This window comes from Dreissena polymorpha, chromosome 1 (genome assembly GCF_020536995.1).
Source record: "Dreissena polymorpha isolate Duluth1 chromosome 1, UMN_Dpol_1.0, whole genome shotgun sequence".
Classification (NCBI taxonomy): Eukaryota; Metazoa; Mollusca; class Bivalvia; order Myida; family Dreissenidae; genus Dreissena; species Dreissena polymorpha.
Window position 1 is genome coordinate 175,404,606 of NC_068355.1, and position 24,269 is coordinate 175,428,874.

A 24,269-nucleotide genomic window follows, 5' to 3' on the forward strand; every position below is an offset into this window, starting at 1 on the left:
TAGACTTTAAAAAACATGTACGATAAACAAATACAAGTTTATTACAGACAAAAATTATCTCAATCAAAATATGGTTTGTGTTTGGTCCCTTGTCAATAAAAATCATGAATAATGTGTGTGTAGTAGTATTAGCAGCAGTAATAATTGCAATATATTATGCATAAGAAAATCAAGTACACAAAGTAGGAGCGATAACAGTTATATCAAAACCAAGTACTTAAATTGTACTTAAATCAGAAGTAGTTTATAACATTATTAAATGCTGAGCATTAAAAGCAAGCAGTAGGAGATCCATGGTATGATTCGAGTGAAGAATCTTTGCTGAGAAGCGGCGCATTTTATGACCAGGTTTAAGTTCTTAAGTATGTAACGAAATTACAAATTGTTCGTGGAAAAATATAGTAACAAACAAAAGTTCATTTCTCTTTTCATCGTGATTTATTTCTGTTGAATATTGTCTATAAACAACGCTGGCTAATGTACGTGTAATTCAATTTTACAGCACGGCGAACAATATGGCCGCCACGAAAAGAGACAAGAAAACGTGACTGCTCTACTTTATTGTCTTTTTAGAACCATGAAAAATCAAACTGACTATAGGCTGTATACAATTTTGATTTGCCATTATTAATATGTCGGTTGACCCGACTCTCTTATGTTGCAGATGGCTTACAGAAATTATCTTATATGAACATGTCAACGAATATTTGATGGCTTTTCAAGATAAGTATATTCGGATTGTGTTTCATTACTAATCTTGTTTGACATCTTAAAGTATATACCTATAGGCAGTCACGTTTTAATTTGCATTAGTCCCGATTTAATGAGCGGTCGGCAGGGTTTGACAGAAATTATCTGTGTTTCATAACTAATCTTGACATTGAAAAAGTATATGCTACAGGCAGTCACGTTTTAATTTGCCGTGAAACCGTGGTACGTTTTAATGTAAAATTAATAACTTTCTCTTATCATTGGTAAATATTTAAATTAAGATTCTATAATTATTTAAACCATTATTTTCTCTATAATTAAACATATATTACATATTTTCTTTATAATTAAACATCTATAAATCTCCACAATTCCAGAATCCTATTATGAAATTATGGTTGTTGTGATAAAAGATTTATTAAAAAATTTATACGATTACTATTTATAAATACCAAGAATGTTACAAGCATGAAGACACTAAGATCAGTTCCAATGTATCATTCCTTTACTAAGGACAGTTACAAGAGTTACAGATTGTGTATAAACTTAGATGAGCTATGACAGATTCCCACGACGAGAGTCAGCTTCTAAAGTAAGAATATTTGAGCCTGGTTTTGAGAAAAAATAGGCAAAATGCATGTGGCGACGACTTTCCGCTTTTATGGTATTTTTAGTTTCAAGGAAGTCCCCTCCTTACCAAAATCAAGTTTAGGCGGAAATTGTTGTCACTGATTAGCCTGTGCGGACTGCACAGGCTTATCTGTGATGACACTTTACGCAAATGCATTAAGCCCAGTTTATCAGAACAAGGCTTATATTAAGATGAGAATTTGTACAATCCCCTAAAAGTGCAAGGTTCTTAAGCGTTAATATAAACTCTGCGGTTTTATTGATTTGTAAAGTTAATTTAAAGTGTATTTCTAATAATTACAGATGTCTGTTTCACGTACATTGCTCTTTTTCGTTGAGTGTTTTAATCGTTAAACATGCGATAAAACTTTCTGCAGAAGTCTGCAATAAACAAAGGCATTTGTTCTTTTGATTGTTTTTGTTTTGTTTTTTCATTTGTAAGATTTTTTACCGTTTTCAACAGTATTTCATTCCTATTTAGGATAACATTTACACAACTGACACGAGTCCTGGTCCAAAATGTTCACCTGTAATGTGTGCACATACGTATTTCAGTGGCTATCCTAATTGTATCAGATTTAACCCTTTATGCCTAGTGGACTCTCCCATCCTACTAAATTGGATCGATTTATTTCTATATTAGAATATTTCATACAGAAATTCCTTTTAGCAAACAGCGCAGACCCTGATGAGACGCCGCGTCATGCGGCGTCTCATCTTGGTCTACGTTGTTTGCAAAGGCCTTTTTTCTAGACGCTAGGCATAAATGGGTTAAGGTAAGATATTAAGATAAGGTAAATTTAAAATTGGCCGTCTAAGAGATTGCCTGATAAATGATGACATATTTTATAATGTCGGGCGGAGAGCGAACCCGAACTTATGGAACGCCTTGACTGTCTTATAATACCAAAACTTGTGATATTACGTCAATCTGACTCTGCATGAATGCCTGTAACCATTATATATATGCATAATCACAATATATAAATACATAATTTGAATATATACAGATAAAACTTTAATATATAAAGATATAATTTTCTTATATATAGATAAAATGTAAAATTATACAGATATTAATGTATTATACACAGATAATCTTCCATTATATAAAGGTATTTCTTCTTTATATGAAGGCAAAATATCTTTATATGAATGCCTGAAACCATTATATATATGCATAATCACAATATATAAATACATAATTTGAATATATACAGATAAAGCATTAATATATAAAAATATAATAATCTTCCATTATATAAAGGCATTCCTTCTTTATATGAAGGCAAAAGATCTTTATATGAATGCCTGTAACCTTTATATATATGCATAATCACAATATATAAATACATAATTTGAATATACACAGATAAAGCATTAATATATAAAGATATAATAAACTTCCATAATATAAAGGCATTACTTCTTTATATAAAGGCAAAAGACCTTTATATAAACATAAATCGTAATTATATAAACACATATCGTCTTTTTATGCAGATAAAATTTGAAAAATACGTTAAAAATCATTAACGATAACATTTTATATACGAAGCTTTTATTACACACGGAAGACAATTTGTTCTGCATCATTTTACAACAATGGATATGGATTTGATACTTGAGCGACTTGGAGTGGAAGAAGGAGTGATACGGCGCTTCAGACAGGAGAAGATAACACCGGACATCATATCACTTATGTCACTGTACGACTTTAATTGCTTGGGTGTAAATGACAAAACAACTATCATGAAATTGCGTGTTGAATGTGTTTGTTACCGGAGTAATCCGTGGGCACATAATAATGATAGTACACGGTGTCGGAATATACGTTTTGAAATTTCAAGTATCATGATTGAAACATTGTTCGAAGCCGGATATTCAGTGAAGGACACTAGTATTGCACTTGGGGTTTCTGAAAGTACCTTATTCCGGAAGATGGGTCAATTTGGCTTGTCAAAGCTCGCATTTACAGAAATTGATGAAGAAGAACTAAACATTGTTGTTGCCACGACCATCACTGAATTTCCTAGGTGTGGAGAAGAAATGCTGCGAAAAGTTTTACTTCAAAAAGGAATTAAGGTACCATGATTTTACTATGCATAACTAGATCTTTTTATAATTGAAGGCGTATACGGTACATTGTTGATTGATTTTAGTAGACAGTCTATAAATAAACAGATACATTTGTCCGTGCAGATTCCAATAAAGTATTGTCAAACAATTGAAAACTAACTAAATTGTTAAGACTAGTTTTAGAGTACAGTTTGATTTGTGCCAAACAATCTTGGCTAAATGTAGAAGTAAATTAAAGCATATTCATTTTTGCATAAAACCAACATAAAGTATTATTTCTTATACAGGTTCAACGTTTCAGGCTTCGTCAGTGTCTGAAACACCTAGACGAAGATGGAATTCGTGCACGAAAAAGAAGGCGATTACGACGTCGCATTTACAACGTTTCAGCTCCAAATTGTTTATGGCACATTGACAGCAACCATAAATTAATTCGATGGCATTTTGTTATAATAGGCGGCATTGATGGTTTCAGTCGTTTAGTTACATATCTTAGATGCACGGACAACAACAAAGCGGAGACGGTTTTGCATTGCTTCAGAGATGGTGTTTCGAAATTTGGAGTTCCTGACCGGGTCAGATCAGATCAAGGCCGTGAAAATATGAAGGTTGCCGACTTCATGATAAATGCTCGCGGGACAGGACGTGGAAGTATGCTCACTGGTAAAAGTACACACAATCAACGTATTGAACGATTGTGGAGGGACGTGTATGACGGAGTCTTGAGTTATTTTTATGACTTATTTTACTTTTTAGAGGACAATGGCCGGCTTGACATTTTAAATGAAATAGACTTGTTTGCACTTCATTACGTATTTATTTCAAAGATAAATGAAAGGTTAAACACCTGGCAAGGTGCATGGAATCACCATCGAATACGAACAGTGAACTCAACACCAATGCGGCTTTACACGGCCGGTATGATGGACAACCCATCAGCACATGTTGATGATATTCTTCCAAACACTCGTACAGAATCTTCGTCTGATGAGGATATGGAGTCCCTGGACAACAGGCCAGTATTATCATCTCTTCAAATTAGTGTTGAAGAAAACCGGATGCGACGGCTCCACGAGCTATGTCCTCAAAACTGGAGGTCAAACAATCACGGCATAGACATCTTTTTGACAGCTAAACAGATATTAAGTGAATGACAACACAATTGATTGCTCGATTTTTACAAGCTGCTTTATGATTTCCAAGCGAAGTTTAAGGGGCCTGTTCATAGACGTTTAACCTTTGCAGAAAGTGTTTTCGTGACATCTATACCAACATACGTTTCAATTATCAAAGCAATTTATTTAGTCCCCGATATGTAAATTGACTTAATTAAATCTACTAAAACGCAAGTATTCATTTTTATAATATTTTGTACTTAATTATGGTTATTATAGTGTATTAAAATCTATACTTCAAGATACAAATGCACTTCCTTCATTTGCGCTATCAACGTAACATTTTCATTTTCAATATTAATTGGGAATGAGCAATTTTATGATGACGGAGGTGCAAATTCAGCATACTCCGCCTGCACATTATTTTTATCACATGCTATACCTTGCTTCCCCATATTATACAGCCATTACGAATAGTTTTATAATAAACATGTGTAATATACCTTTAAGCGTTTTTATTGGCTAGTTTTCATTAAACTGACCACGTGATAATACGGAATATTACGCTAGTCAATTGTTTCAATTGTTCCGCCCCAGAGACATGCCTGTTCGTCCGTCGGAACTGACATTTACCCAGCACACTTCAATGTATGTGACCTACTTTTCGCCACTAATGTATACCTCAAGGTTGCACCATTTGATGACTAACAAGCATAACAAAAATAATCATATTTATGGTTTGTTACATTCATTTCCTCGTTTATGAACTACTGTAGGTCAAGAGGGTTGATGTGAATGAGGAAATACGGTGTTATTTTTGTCAACACCATTTCAATCATATAACGGAGTTCAGCTGCTTCTTAGTGCAACAAGCAAATTCGTTGAATTGATATCCCCCGCCAAATAAGAGCTTTGTCACAGAAAAAAGCTTTTTTCAAGATACAAAGGGCCATAACTCTGTTATTAACAGATGGTGTACAATGCCATTTGGCTTGCATCATCCTCTTATTTATATATATACTCATACCAAGTTTCAAAGAAATCCGTCAAAGCACTTCCAAGATATGGCTCTGAACACACAAGTGCCGGACGGACGGATGGATGGACGGACAACGCCAAAACAATATCCCTCCACCTTTGGCGGGGGATAACAACTATGGCAAGTTTCATGGCTCTGGCTCATGTGTTAATGGAGATAAAGCTCTAAGCTTATAGTAAAAAGCATTTTTTCAAGATACCAAGGGGCATAACTCCGTTATTAACAGATGGTGTACAATGCCATTTGGCGTGCATCATCCTCTTATCCATATATATACTCATACCAAGTTACAATGAAATCCACCAAAGCACTTCCAAGATATGGCTCCGGACACAAAAGTGCCTATAGTAAAAAGCATTTTTTCAAGATACAAAGGGCCATAACTCCGTTATTAACAGATGGTGTATAATGCCATTTGGCGTGCATCATCCTCTTATCCATATATATACTCATACCAAGTTTCAATGAAATCCAACAAAGCACTTCCAAGATATGGCTCTGGACACAAAAGTGCCGGACGGACAGCCGGAAGGAAGGATGGACGGACAACGCCAAAACAATATCCCTCCGCCTCTGGCGGGGGATAATAAGTTAATGTACTTATTACTCCTCAAAACAGTAAACATTACTAACATGTCGGTTGATAAAGTAACCATTCTGCTGTCATAAGTTAAATAGCTTATGATGGCAGGGATTTGAAATGAGCTTTGCTTGGAACAAGGTTGAGTACAAGAGTGTTAACAAGCCCGTCCACATAACCCAGTCAATTTGAGCTAATGACCTAGTTTATGACCCCCATGACCAAGTTTTACACTCAGCCGAGATATTGGGATATATGTTCCAGCAAAGTTCCATGGAGGCAAAAGTGTGTCATTGAGATCTAGAGTGGACAGAAGCTAATACGTTTACATACACGCTGGACATAATTAAGGCAACAACACAAGCGTTTCATGAGCATACTTTGCTCAGGTTATTTTATTTACTTTCAATTACAAATAAAACAAATTTTCTTAAATAAAACAAAACATACATGGAAAACAACTAAAATATAGGAATCAAAACAGTAATAAAGCACTTTCATTTAAAAATCTTTGGCTCCATTGTTAACAAAGTTATCTCCTATCTCTATATTTATTTGAAAAAATAAAACTAAATATAAAATTACTAAGAAATAATCCCCAATGATATTTACTGGCTCAAGAAAAGTTGCTGTATATAAATAATTTAGCAAAAAACCTACACTAATGCAATAAAAAATAAAGAAATATGATACATTATTTCAATCACTCTATTATGTATTTACAGTTGGTCAATTGAGATTATTTTGAATTTGTAAATAAAAGTTTCATGCAGCTTATCATTTTGTTTTCATATCTAGTTACAAGAACATAACAATAACACATAGAACTACTTACATAGCATGTACTGTGTTCACATACAAACACACAGTATGAACATGAAGAAAACAGCATAATCAAACATACCTGCACAAACTATTCCCACTGTACATACAGGAATCGAGCAAGATTCAAGAAGAACAAGCAAATTCGTAGAATTGATATCCCCCGCAACATATATTTTGTTCAAGGATGGGTGCAAATCGGACGGATGACGTACTACTATACAAAGGGCCATTACTCCATTATTAACAGATGTTGTACAATGCCATTTGGCGTGCATCATCGTCTTATCCATATATATACTCATACCAAGTTTCAATGAAATCCGCCAAAGCACTTCCAAGAGATGGCTCCGGACACAAAAGTGCCTATAGTAAAAAGCATTTTTTCAAGATACAAAGGGCTATAACTCCGTTATTAACAGATGTTGTGCAATGCCATTTGGCGTGCATCATCGTCTTATCCATATATATACTCATACCAAGTTTCAATGAAATCCGCCAAAGCACTTCCAAGATATGGCTCCGGACACAAAAGTGCCTATAGTAAAAAGCATTTTTTCAAGATACAAAGGGCTATAACTCCGTTATTAACAGATGGTGTACAATGCCATTTGGCGTGCATCATCGTCTTATCCATATATATACTCATACCAAGTTTTAATGAAATCCGCCAAAGCACTTCCAAGATATTGCTCCGGACACAAGTGTGTTCCGGACGGACGGACAGACAACGCCAAAACAATATCCTCCTCCGCCTCTGGCGGGGGATAATTACATATCTCATGCTGGCTGTCTATAATTTTCTTGGGCATTTTCATTTTGCTTCTAAATGAAGTAACACAGGACTAACCTCAAATAACTAAACATTTAATAAGATTCTCAATTACATGAACGCAGCTCGTGTGCATACTTTCACAAAGTTGTACAAAGAAATATCACATGAAGTCATTCAAACGGACACGGGCAACATGTTATTGCTAGAAACTATACCTTTAGCTCATTAATTACGTCTTTACCTGCACCATATGGTCTTGTCTCAAAAGATTGCCATTCATGCTAAGCAATTACAAGTACAAGTCGCTGTCACAGACCACAAAGGTTATGCTCCCTGAATGTGCTTTGTCTCTAATTTTGGCAATACACCTACAACAGTGGCTGAAAAATGGAACATGTGTAAGGCTCAGAGAACTTGCGCTTAACAACATGTAATAACATAGGAATCTTTACAGGACAATAACTCAGACAAGAAGAACTAACTAATTCCCCTACATGCCACATTGACACTGAATATTTAACCCGTTGTTTTCACAAGTAAGAGAAACTAATTTATTTTATTTTAAAGAATAATTTATTATCATGCAAGTGTGACCTTGACCTTGGAGATATCGGTGTTGGTCTTTCACCTGACATACTGTTCAATGATGGTGAACAAATGCACTGAGTCATTCACAAATCTCACAAGGAATGACATAGTTATGGCCCAGACAAGGTCAATTTATGGCCATATATGACCTTTGAACTGAAAATGTGACCTTGACCTTGGTGATATGGACAGAATTTTTTTCGCATCACACACCGTGTAATGATGGTGAACAAACCTGCCAGATGATTTAAAAATCTCACAACAAATGACATAGTTATGGCCCAGAAAAACTCGTCTATGGGCATATGACCTTCCAACTCAAAGTGTGTCCGTGAACTTGGAGATATTGACATACTTCTTTTGCATGATGCACCGTCCCATAATGGTGCACAAATTAACCAAGTCATTTTAAAATATACGATTAATGACAAAGTTATGGTCCGGACAAAGTTTTGGGACAGACAGACAAAGTGATTCCTATATAGCCCCCCCCCCACCAATGGTAGTGGGGGTAAAACAGATGAGATTTTTTAAAGTTTTTCCTTTCGCTTGCCATGGCAACAAGAGCCAGAGTTATTCATGGAATGCTTTTGTTTGAAAAACTTTAAAAGAGCTTCATGCAAGGAACATTCTTGCCAAGTTTAATTAATATTGGACCAGCTGGTAAGGAGGAGATGTCGTTTAAGTAAATAGGTTGACACAAGATACAGGGACGACCAACAAAGACAGGTCACAATAGCTCATAAGTAACAATTTGTGAAAAAAAACTTTTAAACAATGAAAAAGATATCACAAAATATGACAAAAACATAGGGTTACATACCATTAGGAACAAAACCAAATTACACGTCATTTTTATGATTTTGATTTGGGGAAATGGTCAAAATGTTAAATATGAGGAAAAGTTACCACTGAGGAGATAATATGGTTTTTAAAAGTAAATTTGAAGGTAAACAGCATAGTTTTTCTTGGGTAAAAGGGTCAATATACTTTGCTGCTGCAAAAGAAGGAAACAAGCCCAGACAACACTTAAATGAACATCACATTACAATGTAAACAAGCAAAATGTATTGCATGTAAATAAGACATAATTAACAACATGCTAATAAGCAAATTCAAAGAATTGATATACTTTACACATTGTGTACACTACAATACAGTAAAATTTGTAAATGTTCATGGAAAAAAGGCTTATTTTCATGCTCAACCAACAATGAACCTATCATTAAAAAAAACATTATTACAAAATTACATGAAGATTAGGCATCAAATTTGACCTCTAGTGTTTCACATGGTTTTTCTTTTTGACCTAGTGTTTGACATCTTAATGACCCAATTTCAAACCGAGTCCAGATATCATTGGGACTAATTATCTGACCAAGTTTCATTTAGATCGGACAAAAATGTAGACTCGAGCGTTTCACATGGCATATATTGACGATGCAACAAAAAAAAGGACTATATGCACAAAAAACAAAGGACTATCACATAAGCTCTACATAGGGGCTATAGTGCTCAGGAGAGGTAATAATGTTATGGGGACAAATGTGCTGACCAAGTTTCAAGATTGCAAAAAAAGGTTGGCCTCTTGAGGGTTCACAAAGTAAATGTTGATTACACCAATATAACTCACATACTACATTCAAAACATTTTTTACTACATACATATACACAACTAGAGCTTTGTCACAGACGTGACATATACCCCAAAATGCTGCAGTGACATTGAATATTTTGCACGCTGTCTTCACAAAACAAGAGAAGCTAATTTATGGCGATTTGGAAGAATGATTATGCCATTGTCTTTTATGGCCATTTTGACCTTTGAACTCTTGAATTCTTTTGCATGACATGCCGTCCAATGACTGTGAACAAAATTAATGTAGGGAGTCATTTTCAAATCTTACAATGAATGACATAGTTATGGCATGGACAAGCTCATTTATGGCCTTTTTTGAATTTTGAACTCCAAGAGTGACCTTGACATCGGAGATATCGACTTAATTCTTTTGCATGACACACTGTCCACTTATGGTGAACAAATGTACCAAGTCATTTTAAAATCTAATGATAAATGATATGGTTATGAACTTATGGTCCAGACAAACTTTCAGTTTAAAACGCAGTTAGTGACCTGTGACCTAGTTTTTGACCCGGCATGACCCATATTCAAACTTGACCTTGACAACATCTAGATACAACTTCTGACCAAGTTTGGTGAAGATCAGATGAAATTTTTGGGACAGACAGACCGACCGACTTGACCTTTGAATTCAAAGTGTAACCTTGACCTTGGAGACATCGACGTCCTTCTATTGCATGACACACCGTCCTATGATGGTGAACAAATGTACCAAGTGATTTTGAAATCTAATGATAAATGACATGGTTATGGTCCGGACAAACTTTCGGTTTTAAAACGCAGTAAGTGACCCGTGACCTAGTTTTTGACCTGGCATGACCCATATTCAAACTTGACCTAGACATCATCTAGATACAACTTGTGACCAAGTTTGGTGAAGATTGGATGAAATTTTGTGACAGCCCGACTGACCGACAGAGTGACTCCTATATAGCCTCTATTACCAATGGTAATGGGGGTATAATTATATGTGAATGTCATTTTTTATTCTAAACCAAAGAATGTGTTACAAAATGCTAGATCAAACAAATTGAACAGTTCCTCTTGCAGTGGTAGTGGATTACTTTCATCTGGCAATGATAAATTCATTCTGTTTATGCAGGTATTTGCAGTGGGCAGGAAATTAGCACTTTCCATAAATTGAATGGAAGGCTGAAGAGCAAAGCCCAAGGCAGGTTCCTCCTCTGTACCAGTGGCAAACCTTAATATGCTCCCAAGATTTACAGCACCTCGTCTGCCACCTGAAGATATACATAATACTAAAATAATTTGGTAAATGTTAAACTGTTTATACACACTTACCACTCTGCAAGTGGCAATATTAAGGATATATCAACTGTTACAATCATGTGTGTGTGGGGGGGGGGGGGGGGGGGGGGGGGGGGGGGGGGGGGGGGATTTTGATGTGAAATAACTTTTTAGGAATGATTTATGAAATTTTAAATTTTCATAATAATACTTACCTTGAAAATTTAATGGAATAAGCTAACTTACTTAAAACATCCAACATGCTTTAACAGTATTTGAATGCTTGCTTTACAGAAATTATTCTATAATGTTTTGGGCAAAATTTTCGTTTAAAAGGTATGACATATAATGCATAAATATACTGTTGCACCAACAGACAGGGCAAAAACAATATGTCCCCCAGTATAGACTGGGGGAGGTTCAAGGTTTGATGAATCCGGAAGTCAACCAGTGAATAGTTTACACAGAAAATAATATGGCTGCCAAATAACATCACACACCAGTTTAAAATGCAGTTTAAGTATTGCCAGCAAATAAACACACCTTGCTGAACAATTAACAGGAGGGTATATATGGAGGCTTATAGTGGTACACAACTGAGACTATAAATAAAATGCACAAACAAGAGTAAAATAACAAAATAATCGTTAGAAGATCTGTGTAATATATATTACACAAGTAGTCATTTCGCTTGCAATTGGAGTGTTTAACTGCAATATAGCGATTGAAATACTAAGTACCAAATTATGCTCTCTGGTGATGACAATATCATTTAAGACAAGCATAGTTTGTACTAAAATATGCGTTGGACAAGACTACTTGGTTTCTAAAAGATGGACCTTTTTCAAATTAAACATAACCATTATGAACATTTGAACTCTTTAACTATGGTAATATACATGACCCTGCCTTTGTGAAGATGAACAAAATATCTTTTGACTGCTACTGTGCAATTGGGGGATAAATATAAACATTACCAAACACAGACAAGAGGATCAATTGACAATAGCCAGAGCTCCAGATAAGGATTTGTGAAATTAGTAACGGTACTGCCACTGACAGAAAGTACTACCCGTGTTCTTGGATATTGAAGGGTGCATAACTGACTTTACAGAAACATTTGCAGCAATTATAATTAATATATGTAGTTCTTAAACAGTTACTGTATTAGGTTTTCAATTCTGAATTATGATGCAAACCCAACTTCACATTAAAACTCATGACTAATACTATTTCTTCATTTTTCTTGACAAGAAAACACAAGCCAACTAGTAAGCTAAGTAAATGAACACTTATTTCACTGTCTCATCCGTTTCCCATCGTGTTTTCTAACGTTTTAAGCCATCGATGCAATCAAATCGTTTAATATCGGGGCGACAATGTCTTTTTCTGGGTTTACAGATTTAATGTCAGGATGGTTAGACGACACCGTATGTAGTCATTATTTGACAACAAAGTGTTGTTCTGAACCGCTTTCGGTTAAGCCGGCATTCCATTGCGCGCAGACATATTGTTTTTGACGGATTTACAAGTTACAGGAAATCACGCAACAGAATAGACAATAATATATGAACCCAGTCTACAACTTTTCGGTAATTTAAATTAACGAAAAAAGCCGTTAGGTTAGAGACCAACAAATCACGCCGCGCTGACGCAGACGAATCGGTACGGCCAGATTTTGTTCGTAAATGCGTAAATGGATATTAAAGTCGTAATTGTACGTCCAGTTTATAAAAATTAATGCGTAAATCTTCATGAAAAAAGGCGTTTTACGGCTGTACGGCCCTTATCTGGAGCTCTGAATAGCGTTTGACAATCTTTTCCTTTGAAAAGTGGAGCTATTTAGACACAATTTAAGACTTTAGTGTATACAAAAAGGATGCATACCACAATTGAATGTATAAACACTAAATGGAACTTACTTGCAGCTTCACGCATGTATTTGATGAACAACGTGTATGTGGAATTCTCTCTCTGTCTTCTGTTTGACCCTTCAGCACTAAACTGTGGGTTCAATAGGTGTGTCAACATCTTCACCGTTAAAGGATTCGACTGTTGAGGTGTGAACAGGTGAATAACAGCTGGCAGTTCTTGAACAAGCTGAAAACGAAGGTTCAACAAAATCTTGCTGTTCAAAAACTTAAACTCAAACTGCAATTTCTATTGCAACTATACAGGATTTTAATGGATATACACATTCCAAAAACAAGATAGCCATAATATCCCTTAATCGCTCACGATAGAGTGATTGTTTTAAAATATAAAATTAAATGTGCTCATAAGAATGGATTTGACTTTGTTATATTAAGATACATGAAATTAACTACATTCAATTTGTAGACCCAGAATCTGATAATGTCAAGAGTTATATATTCTGGTCATATTAGTCACATGGGTTCAAAACTTTGCCCTCTATTGTGTTAAAGATTTTGTAAAACAAGAAAGAAGGCAACTCAACTGATGGATATGATTTGCAATATTTAAATGCTGGACATTGGCCAAATGCTTTTGTATGCTATTGGTAAAAAAAGTTATACTGGTACATCATGATAATAATGTACAACTAGAGCTTTGTCACAGACCAGACGAATACCCCCATATGCCACACTGACACAGAATATTCCGCATGTTGTCTTCACAAAAAAAGAAAAGCTTATCCTACCAAGTTTCATGTTAACAGGTCAAACCAAACTCAAGTTATTGAGCGGAAACCATGATACGGATCAACTCTCTTTACTTAAGTCACAGTGACCTTGACCCCAAAAGCAGTCTGAGGCAAGGTCTCGTCATTAGCATCCTTTAAATCATGTTTCATTACGGTATCTAATATGAAATAGAAATTTTTGATCGGAAACCATTTTTCTATTGTTAGCCACGGTGACCTTGACCTTAATCTGATGCAGGGCTTTTTTCCAGCTGATTTTATAGCCGTTATTTGGCCATATTTCCAATGGCAAAACATATCCCAAATCGAGTAAAAAATCCCAATGGATAGCCTCAGTTTTAAAAATTCAAAAATAATGAAATTTTTCAGTGCAGAAAAGGACTGGTAGGTTGAAATCACCATTTTAGTGATTGGTTTCAGCTCATGTCGTTCTATTATATGATAAGTTACCAACATTTTCATAATTTTTTAATACTACTAATATTTTCCCAATTTGTGGTCAAAAGATGCTTAAATTACTAATTTCAAGGGTATAAGTCATGTTCCCAAAGTGGTGAAAAAAAGCCCTGTGATGGACCCCAAAATCAATCTCGAGCAAAGTCTTGATACAAGGCACTATCCTAGTTTCATCAACAGGTCAAACCAAACTCAAGTTATTGAGTGGAAACCATGAAACGGCCCAACTGACAGACAAGTGCACTCCTATATACCCCCCTAAACTTTGTTTATGGGGATATAATAATTGAATGGGAACTTAATTGTTTTACATGTTTTGTAATAATACATATATCATCCTTCTTCGCTGGTCAAATGCACAATTCCATTATGTTGAAGCACTCGTTTTGTTCATAACAAAGTCATGAATGAAGATATATTATTTCGGTTATAAAATAAATGGTATTGTCATGTATATGGGTTTGGTTAAGACATTTAAGTGGTAGTCTGCAAAACCACACATTGGGCTTATAAAAATGGAGAAAAAAACAACAACCCACCTATACTTATTTTAAGGGCCATACAATTAACTTTAAACAAGCTTACAGTTAGTATTGCACGCAATACATGTCCCCTACCATCACCTACCTGCATTACTTGAAGGTTAGCTGTGTTTATACGGCAGCATCTGCTAGATTTACAATGTTATTTGTGCATTTACAGTTACAGCATGCACGATAGTTGAAGAATGTGAATTTAATGTATGTTAATTGAAACCAAATTTCTATTTTTAGTAACAGTGACCTAGATATTTGACCCTTTGACCCCATATGCAATCCCACACCAGATCTTCCCCTAAGCTACCTACAGACCAACTTTCAAACAAATCCATCAGCCCTAAGTGAAGTTATCATCCGGAAACCACCTCGGATAGACACACGGACAGACAGACTGACATCGACAGACACTATAGTCCCCTCTGGAAACAGGCAGGGGACTAATAAGCATGTTTTGTATACCGTAATAACTGTTGGTTCATCCGCTGTACATTGGTTTAACTGCTCTAATCAGAACTTCTATTTGCAACATTCAACATTATTTACCTGAACAAGACCAAGACTGTCAAGACCTTTTCTTAGGTCCTGGATGTACTTGTCTACAGGCAGCACTTGATTGAATACTTTCTCCACTAGCTCTGCTGACATAATTCTAGGTAATCTTCTGTTTTGAATAGTGCTCAGAGCTGGAATGTTAAATGTACCTCAAAATATTTATATATTTTTGTACATGTCTCATTGGGAAATCAACTCCTCACCCAAGAAAAGTTTTTCACATTAGACTATGTAAATGACCAACTGAAATCAAAATAGTTGATTTCCCCTCTAAACGGGAATCCTCACTTAACCTGAATTTCCTCTTGGTCCCAGGGCAATTTCATGGCAAGGGCATAAAAATGCAATAAAATATTATTAAAGTTAAAAGTTAGAAGGTTTTATGATATCTAAAAATAACAAGCTGTAAACACCTTAAAGGGACCATTAACTACGAATGATGAAAAAAGAAAAGTTCTAAAATAGAGTTCTAAGTTCTATGTTATATACCAGTCCTGGTATTTTAATCAAAATAAACTAATATAAATTGTACAAAAATACGTTATTTTAGAACTTTTCTTTTTTCGTCATTCGTGGTTGACGGTCCCTTTAAAACTGAGAATAAATTACCTTGCTGAAATGTGATATACTATCATAAATTTTCAGAATAAACAATTTGAGATGCTCATTAAAGTTACATTATACTGCAGTGGCCTGTTTTTGAACAAGGATTTAAAAATAAAAGCAAAACAGCACCACTTTGGCAATTATTTTAAATCACTATGGGGGAAATTTGTTTCTGAAATGGGAGAACGTCATTATATACATTTTCACTGTGCTTATGGGGCTGAATTTTTGCCTCATATATCAGAGTTCAAGAACCCTGTATGTACAACTGGGATAATGTATTTTTCAAAGCCTGAATGACTTGGACTTTGCCTTTGGAACACTAAGTACAGGCCACTATATGGCACTTTGTCCCAGTCAAATAAGCTTAATTTAATAAATTTACCCAATATTCTGCCAACAGCTTCATAGTCATCTGACCACTCTCTCACTGGCTCGAAGTATTCTTCCTTAATGCAATGCAGGACAAGAGAGAAGAATTCCTTTCTTGGACCTCCAAAATCAGCAGCACACTGCAAAACTAAATGACAGGTACAACCCACTAGATTTGTTACAGACACTAATGTTCGCATTTTTTTCTACCAAAATGGTGAATCACCGCATGTTAAAATTGGGTCTTGCACATATACAGTTTTTCCTTATGACACATGTCCAGTTTCAAGTCAATTACTTACACAATTTATGAGTAGTTTGATCCACCTGTTGGAGCAGTCAGAGAGAGATGAACAAACCCACAGCCGACCAACCAACACAATGACAACTACATACTCACTTGCAAACTTCGTTTGCTGGGGTGTAAAAGATAACATTATTCCCATAGCATGGCTAGGCAAGAACCCGCTGACACTAAAACAAGGAAATTCAATGCCCCAAAATTTCCAAACCTCTTTGCAACATTCTTTCTATATTTTTCAAAGTTTGAAAAATCATATTTATGAAAAATGTAATATAGTGAAACACAATAATCACAAACAGGGAATTATTTTCAGTGAAGTAGACTTGGAATTGGAAAATCGTATGGTCATTTGGGTATGTGGATTTTTTTCTACACTTTATATGTATTTACCTCTCCATAGAACTGAACTTCAAGGCATTTCCTCATGTCGCTTATTGCCCTTATTTCCTCAATTGCTGTTTTCAGTAGATCGCCTCTGTCTACCAAAATGAAATTGGTTTCACCATAAATGCCCGTAGATGATGTCTCTTCTGTTAGTTCTAATGGTCTCCCAGTGACAATCTCTTTTTGAAAGATCTTTAGCACATAAATAGGATCAGACACATCATTGGATTTACAAAATGTAGTACACTTTTTAACAATTGTACTTAAATAATCTCCATTATGCTGGTCCTCACTGCCCGGGAGTACATTGTCCAGGGTCACCATGGAAGTTATGCTGGCAATCTCTGGTAAATCATGGAATTCCATGGAAAACCCCTGAAATTGAAACAACTGTGGTGAGGGGTGTATAGTGTGGGGGTCTGGGCATTTATTACATTATCTTCCAAAAATAAGAAAAGAGGGCCTGAAAGGCCCAAAGTCGCTCACCTGAGATAACAAGATATTTTTGGGACAAATCTTCTGACCAAGTTTCACAAAGATCGGAAAATAAATGTGGCCTCTAGAGTGTTAACAAGGTTTTACTATAGCCATATAAGGAAAAATGCCCCGCCCCCTGGCAGCCATGTTTTTCAACCAACCGGCATCATTTTTGAACTAATCCAAGATATTATCGGGATGAATCTTCTGACCAAGTTTCATGAAGATCGGACAGTAATGTGGCCTCTAGAGTGTTTACAAGATTTTACTATAGCCATATAAGGAAAAATGCCCCGCCCCTTGGAAGCCATTTTTTTTCAAGCAAACATAATTATTTTCGAACTCATCCAAGATTTATTGAGACACATCTTCTGACCAAATTTCATGAAGATTGGACAATAAATGTGGCCTCTAGATTGTTAACAAGGTTTTACTATAGCCATATATACCCATATAAGGAAAAATGCCCCGCCCCTGGTGGCCATGTTTTTTAAGCAACCAAAACCATTTTCGATTTTCGAACTCATCCAAGATATCATTGGGACAAATATTCTGACCAAGTTTCATGATGATCGGAAAATAAATGTGACCTCTAGAGTGTTAACAAGGTTTTACTATAGCCATATAAGGAAAATAGCCCAGCCCCTGTGGTGGCCATGTTTTTCAACCAACCGGCATCATTTTTAAACTCGTCCAAGATATTATTGGGATGAATCTTCTGACCGAGTTTCATGAAGATCGGACTATAAATGTGGCCTCTAGAGTGTTAACAGGATTTTACTATAGCCTTATATAGCCATATAAGGAAAAATGCCCCGCCCCTTGGCGGCCATGTTATTCAAGCAAACGTAACCATTTTCGAACTCACCCAAGATATCATTAAGACAAATTACCTGACCATATTTCATCAAGATTGGACAATAAATGTGGCCTCTAGAGTGTTAACAAGGTTTTACTATAGCCATATAAGGAAAAATGCCCCGCCCCCTGGCGGCCATGTTTTTCAACCAACCGGCATCATTTTCGAACTCGTCCAAGATATTACTGGGATGAATCTTCTGACCAAGTTTCATTAAGATTGGACAATAAATGTGGCCTCAAGAGTGTTAACAAGATTTTACTATAGCCATATATAGCCGTATAAGGAAAAATGCCCCACCCCTTGGCAGAGACAGATAAAACCTCAATACAAACAAGCAAATTCTTTGAATTGATATCCCCGGCCAATATGCTTCTGGACACAAAAGTGTTCTGGACGGATGGAGAACAACCTTTGACCTCAATGTGTGACCTTGACCTTAGCCCCTAGGATTATGGGTGTTGAATGTGAAGCACACCCAGATGATTGAGAACATCTATGGCAAGTTTCATGGCTCTGGCTCATGTGTTAATGGAGATAAAGCTCTAAGCTTATATTAAAAAGCATTTTTTCACGATACAAAGGGCCATAACTCCGTTATTAACAGATGGTGTACAATGCCATTTGGCGTGCGTCATCCTCTTATCCATATATATATACTCATACAAAGTTTCAATGAAATCCGCCAAAGCACTTCAAAGATATGGCTCCGGACGGACGGACGGAAAGAAAGAAGGACAGACAACACCAAAACAATATCCCTCCGCCTATGGAGGGGATAATAACTCATGACTGCATGCTTTAACAGGACAATACGAGATGTGCCCCTTACATTACAATACATGACATCCCCTTTTCTTTTTTCTTTTTTAATTATGATTCGTGCGTGATACATCAACTACTGTATTGTTACATAAGTGAAAAGGTATATGAAAGAAAGAAATTAACATAACCTGTCGTAACACATTATATATTACATCTCTCTTCATAAAATCATAATGGGACTGTGTCTTTTAAAGGGGCCTTTTCACGTTTGGGTAATTTACAAAATTGAAAAAAGTTGTTTCAGATTCCCAAATTTTCGTTTTAGTTATGATATTTGTGCGGAAACAGTAATACTGAACATGTACCATGCTCTAAAATAGCCATTATATGCATCTGTTGACTATTTAAAAACCCGAAAATTATCAAGCGTTGCAACGCAAAACAAATTTATAATTTGGAGAGTTCTGTTGTTGTCGTTATATTTTGTGAAACTTAACAAGGATTGCTTATATAAAGTATAAAATACATCTGGCATTGTATCCAGAACAGGGGCGTAGCTAGCATTTTTTAGCTGTAGGCCCGGATATAATACATAAAAACGGGGGGTCCGGATGTCCTCCCCTGGACAATTTTTAAATCCTATAACGCCTGTGGTGAGATTTGAAGCTTATCTAGACAAATAATAAGATATTTGCCGAAAATATAAGACTTTTGCCTGTTTTTCTTTGATATTTTACTGTTTATCTCGATGTTAGTGAACTAAATTTTACTGTATTATCTTCATACCAGAGAACTTAATTTTAAAACAATATGGAACAGAGAAACATTTAAAAGTGTTACACCACACTTATTCACAAGTCAAACCATGGGAATTCTTTCCAATAATACTGGCTGCATGTCTATAACGGCACCGTAACGTGTTGAGTGTTAAACTAACTTATAGTTCATCTATTACACTAATTATTCTAACAAGTGCATCAATTACAAGAAATCAATATTTCTACACTTAACCGAGGCAAATGTGTTGATGATTTCATTGATCGAAACATCCGTTTCTCTGTGATTAAATTTCCGCGGTCATTTACATCATTCGGAATGTGTCAGAATTGATTGTCTTAGGATAATGTCAACATGAAATGCAGATTTCTAACCCCTCACCCACCTCAGGGTCAACATTTTAATGTTTAAAAAAAATGTAGGCCCAGGCCTGCTTTGCCTAAAAGCAGCTTTAAATCCAATGTTTACATTTATCGATACAAAGCATTTAATGACAAACTTCAAAACATGCCAAAATCTGTGAAAAGGCCCCTTTAAACCTCAGAGTTTTAAATGGTTATTGAAAATAGAACATTCCATATGAACAAAATTCAATTTAATTAATATAGAACTTCTTTTTAATTAAATAGTGAATTGAAGTTCATTAAATCAAAATATTAAACAACATGTACGACAAAAGTTACCGTATTCACTAAAATAAATGTTCCCTATAAAGTTTCCATAAAATTGTCGCTGTTATCTCAGATTCAGGTTATGTTCAGGACAAAATATTTTTCTAACAAATGCCAGATATACTCATCTCAGGTTTCAGCTAGGAAATGATGGCAAACTGTGTTCACAACAAAAACAAGCTAGAAAGTAGATACACCTAAAATCAAAGCGCTGAAGGCACTGATATTGTTGGCTATTGCATAATCTTAGACGCAACTCAGTTTTCAAAATTATGTTATAGCTTTTTATATGTCAAGTTTGAAATGAACACAACCCATTCAAATTTATAAAGAGTTTGTCTTAAAGCACAGGTTGAGATGGGTTTTTTTTCTTCAAATAATTAATAAGAAAGATAATTTAAGCTTCATTTTGGAAAAACAGGGCTTAATGCATATGCATTCATTGTCATCCCAGTACCACAGACTCTCTTTAAACGAAAATCAACATAAAATCAGAGGGTGTCGTCCTTGATTGGCTTGTGCGCATTGCACAGGCAAATCAGTGTGCACAGGCTAATCTTATTTGACATGCATTAAGCCCTGTTTTCCCTAAAAGCACCAAATATGTACAGATTTTGAATGTATTTGAAGTTTGAAAGCAAAAGCCTTGATACTTTAGAAGTAAAGTGGATCTTAACACAAAATTTAACCAAATATTCAAAGTTACTAAGTCAAAAAGAGCCATAATTCTGTCAAAATGCCAACCAGAGTTATGCAACTTGTCCTGTACAGTCCCCTTATGGTAATTAGTGTTGCAAGTCTGAAAGCAATAGCTATGATACTTTAGGAGTAAAGTGGATCAAAACACAAAATTTAACAAAATTTTCAATTTTTTAAGTATGAAGTGGCCATAATTCTGTCAAAATGCCAGTTAGAGTTACATAACTTTGCCTGCACAGTCCCCTTATGATAGTTAGTAAGTGTTGCAAGTTTATGAGAAGTGCTAACAAGGTTCCAGGAACATCCATCCAGACAGATCTCTGGACAGCACAAAAAAAAAATGTCCCCCCCCCAACCAATATGGGGGGGAAACATAATTTGTGCAACTTTATTTATTGGTGTTAGTGCAAGTTATTGACAAGACACGAAACCATTGCAATTTTTTGCACATTCACACACACAAACACACGGACAGGGTAAACACTATATGCCTGTAGCCATTTCATGGTGGGGGCATAACAACAAAACATTGCTACTAATCCAAAATAACATAATTATTTATGCATTAGTTGGACATAAAAATGTTTATTTTTTTTTATTTTTTATTTTTTCTTGTCATAATTTGAACCATTGATTTTAAATATACATGAACCTTTAAAAACGTGTAACAATTAAATTAACATATTGTATTTATTTAAAACTTGACACACTGTGCACAGAAAACTGACAAACGCAAATAATCTGCATAACAGTGATTTTAAACAATCTAAAATATGATTGGGAGAAAAACTGCTGCAACACCCCTTAAAACAAAAACTGCCGCAACACTCCTTAAAACAAAAACTGCCCACAGACAGGGAGCAATGACTTCCAACTGACTGTCTCCATTAAAATATAAAGAGAACTGACGAAGCCCCTGGTGGCTATTTTGTTTTATAGAACAAAATTTCTCTGACCAAGTTCAATAAGTATTTTAATAATTAAATCTGTGTACAGTCTGGTTTTGATTATAACATTTTTAAAAGGCGAGCAAATACATGCAAGTGTATTCACTTATAAATACCGTAAACAAAGTGCACGTACCTGTTGATGAATTATCTCTGAAGCACTTTCAGGAAGTTCTTCATCTGAATTTCCCTGTGAAGTATACAGGTACGTTCCTGTATGGTCCAGATTTGTGGCTATACAGGACTCAACATGGTTACGTATCTGACCTAAAGAAACGTCCTGTTTGCATATGTCACAATTTGTCATTAACTCTGTTTCTTCATCTTCTGTTACTACCTCAACCGTCAAACACTTTTGAATGGGTCTAATTTAAAATTACCTTGAGGTCCTACAACACTTTTCAATGTTTTAACATCCCATTTACAATTAAGTTTTTTCAATTCTCTGCACGAACTGTTACAATGTAATAGCTCAAAGCCCCCACACTGTTAACAAGTTTTGTAAACGCTTTAATAAGAGTGTCGTGAACACTTTGTTCTTTTGCATCTCCTTCAAAAGTTACTTTTTTCAAACCCAAACCTGCCTTGTATAAGCATTCTTTTTCAGCACTGTTAGGTACCTTATTTTGATGATTGTTTGAAAGGCACATAAAATTAGCAGTCCAAGTTCGTGGAAGTTTTCTTTTGCCTACAGAAGTACTGGTACTAGGCTGCCTGCACCTACTTGGCATAAATAAAGAGTTCCTTTCTCTTAATGTAGCGTCTGAAAAAAAAAGCCAAGGTTATCTTTCTTACACATTATTAACTGCATTCTGAAACAGAGATGAATATTATTTTGCTGTTCACACAATATATTAATTTCAAATATCTAGAGCACTACAACATATGACAATGTGCGCTGCAGCACTGAGATATTCATTGTGTTAGCCAAATGAAAAACACACACAAATGAGCAGTTGTGCAGAGAAGCTCTACAGGCCTTTTTCTAGAGATTCTGTGGGTCAGAATATCTTACTGATTCCCAATGCAAAATATGACTCAATATGTTTTCCTAATTTGTAGGCAATTTTCCAAATTATATAATAAAAGCCAAAATAATATGTAAAAAAAAATTATCTTATAACAAGACGGCCATGATGGCCCTTTATTGTTCACCTGAGGATTGAGTCAACATATTTTTGTCAATATTATAATATTTTTGTCAATATTAACATGTGCCATATTATTTCAATATGGCACATGTATGTTCTGAACAAATTTTATTAAGATTGGGTCAAACATGTTGCCTCTAGGGTAAAAACAATCTTTCCTAAGATTTGACCTAGTGACCTAGTTTTTAACCCTGGATGACCCATTTTCAAACTCATTTGAAACTTCAATGAGAATCACATTCTTACCAAGTTTCATACAGATTAGGTAAAAAATGTCACTTCTAGGGTGTCAAAAAGCTTTTCTAAGATTTGACCAGTCCTAGTGACCTAGTTTTGGACCGCAGGTGATTTTTTTTTCAAACTCGTCTTTAAAGTCTGCAAATTCATATAACAACCCGGAATCCTCATGGACGAGATTTCTTAATAAAAGATTTCATTCGGAACTCGCGCACTGTTGTTTTTTCCGATTTCTGAGCGCGCGCATGGTCTTGAGCAAATAATTTTCTTCTATTTTTTTAGATGACATTTAAGGAAAAACATCGCAATAGGGCTATATACATTGACATATAAATAACCAACTTATATGAATCAATATATTAGTTCTAGTACTACGAATGGACTGAGGATATTTATGTTTTTGTTGTTTGGTACTTGTCTTTATTATTACCTATACATGTGAATAGTTTAATATATATACGATAAAGTAAATGTCTTTGTATTTCCGTTGACAAACTTCCATTAAAACTGTATGCCCAGGCCTACACACAATTGTATAATAATGCAATGACATAATTACGTCACCAAACCTGTTAATAT

General features: G+C 35.3%; 2 protein-coding genes across 2 annotated transcripts; one reads left to right on the forward strand and one right to left on the reverse strand.

Annotated features, from left to right (window-relative positions):
- Positions 1 to 2,940: 2,940 nt before the first annotated feature.
- LOC127862563 (uncharacterized) lies at positions 2,941 to 7,324 on the forward strand (the record flags this gene model as incomplete). Its single annotated transcript, XM_052401744.1, is given in 2 exon segments — positions 2,941 to 3,426; positions 3,708 to 7,324. Coding segments are annotated over 2 exon segments (1,347 nt in total). The 3' UTR covers positions 4,575 to 7,324.
- Positions 7,325 to 10,758: 3,434 nt separating this feature from the next.
- On the reverse strand, positions 10,759 to 17,303 carry LOC127862570 (uncharacterized). The gene is made up of 5 exons (XM_052401773.1): positions 17,114 to 17,303; positions 16,433 to 16,559; positions 15,433 to 15,572; positions 13,152 to 13,329; positions 10,759 to 11,222 (listed from the first exon to the last, which is right to left on the reverse strand). Exons 1-5 carry the CDS (start codon positions 17,147 to 17,149, stop codon positions 10,966 to 10,968), a joined length of 738 nt encoding a protein of 245 aa, XP_052257733.1. The 5' UTR covers positions 17,150 to 17,303; the 3' UTR covers positions 10,759 to 10,965.
- Between the last annotated feature and the right edge of the window lie 6,966 nt (positions 17,304 to 24,269).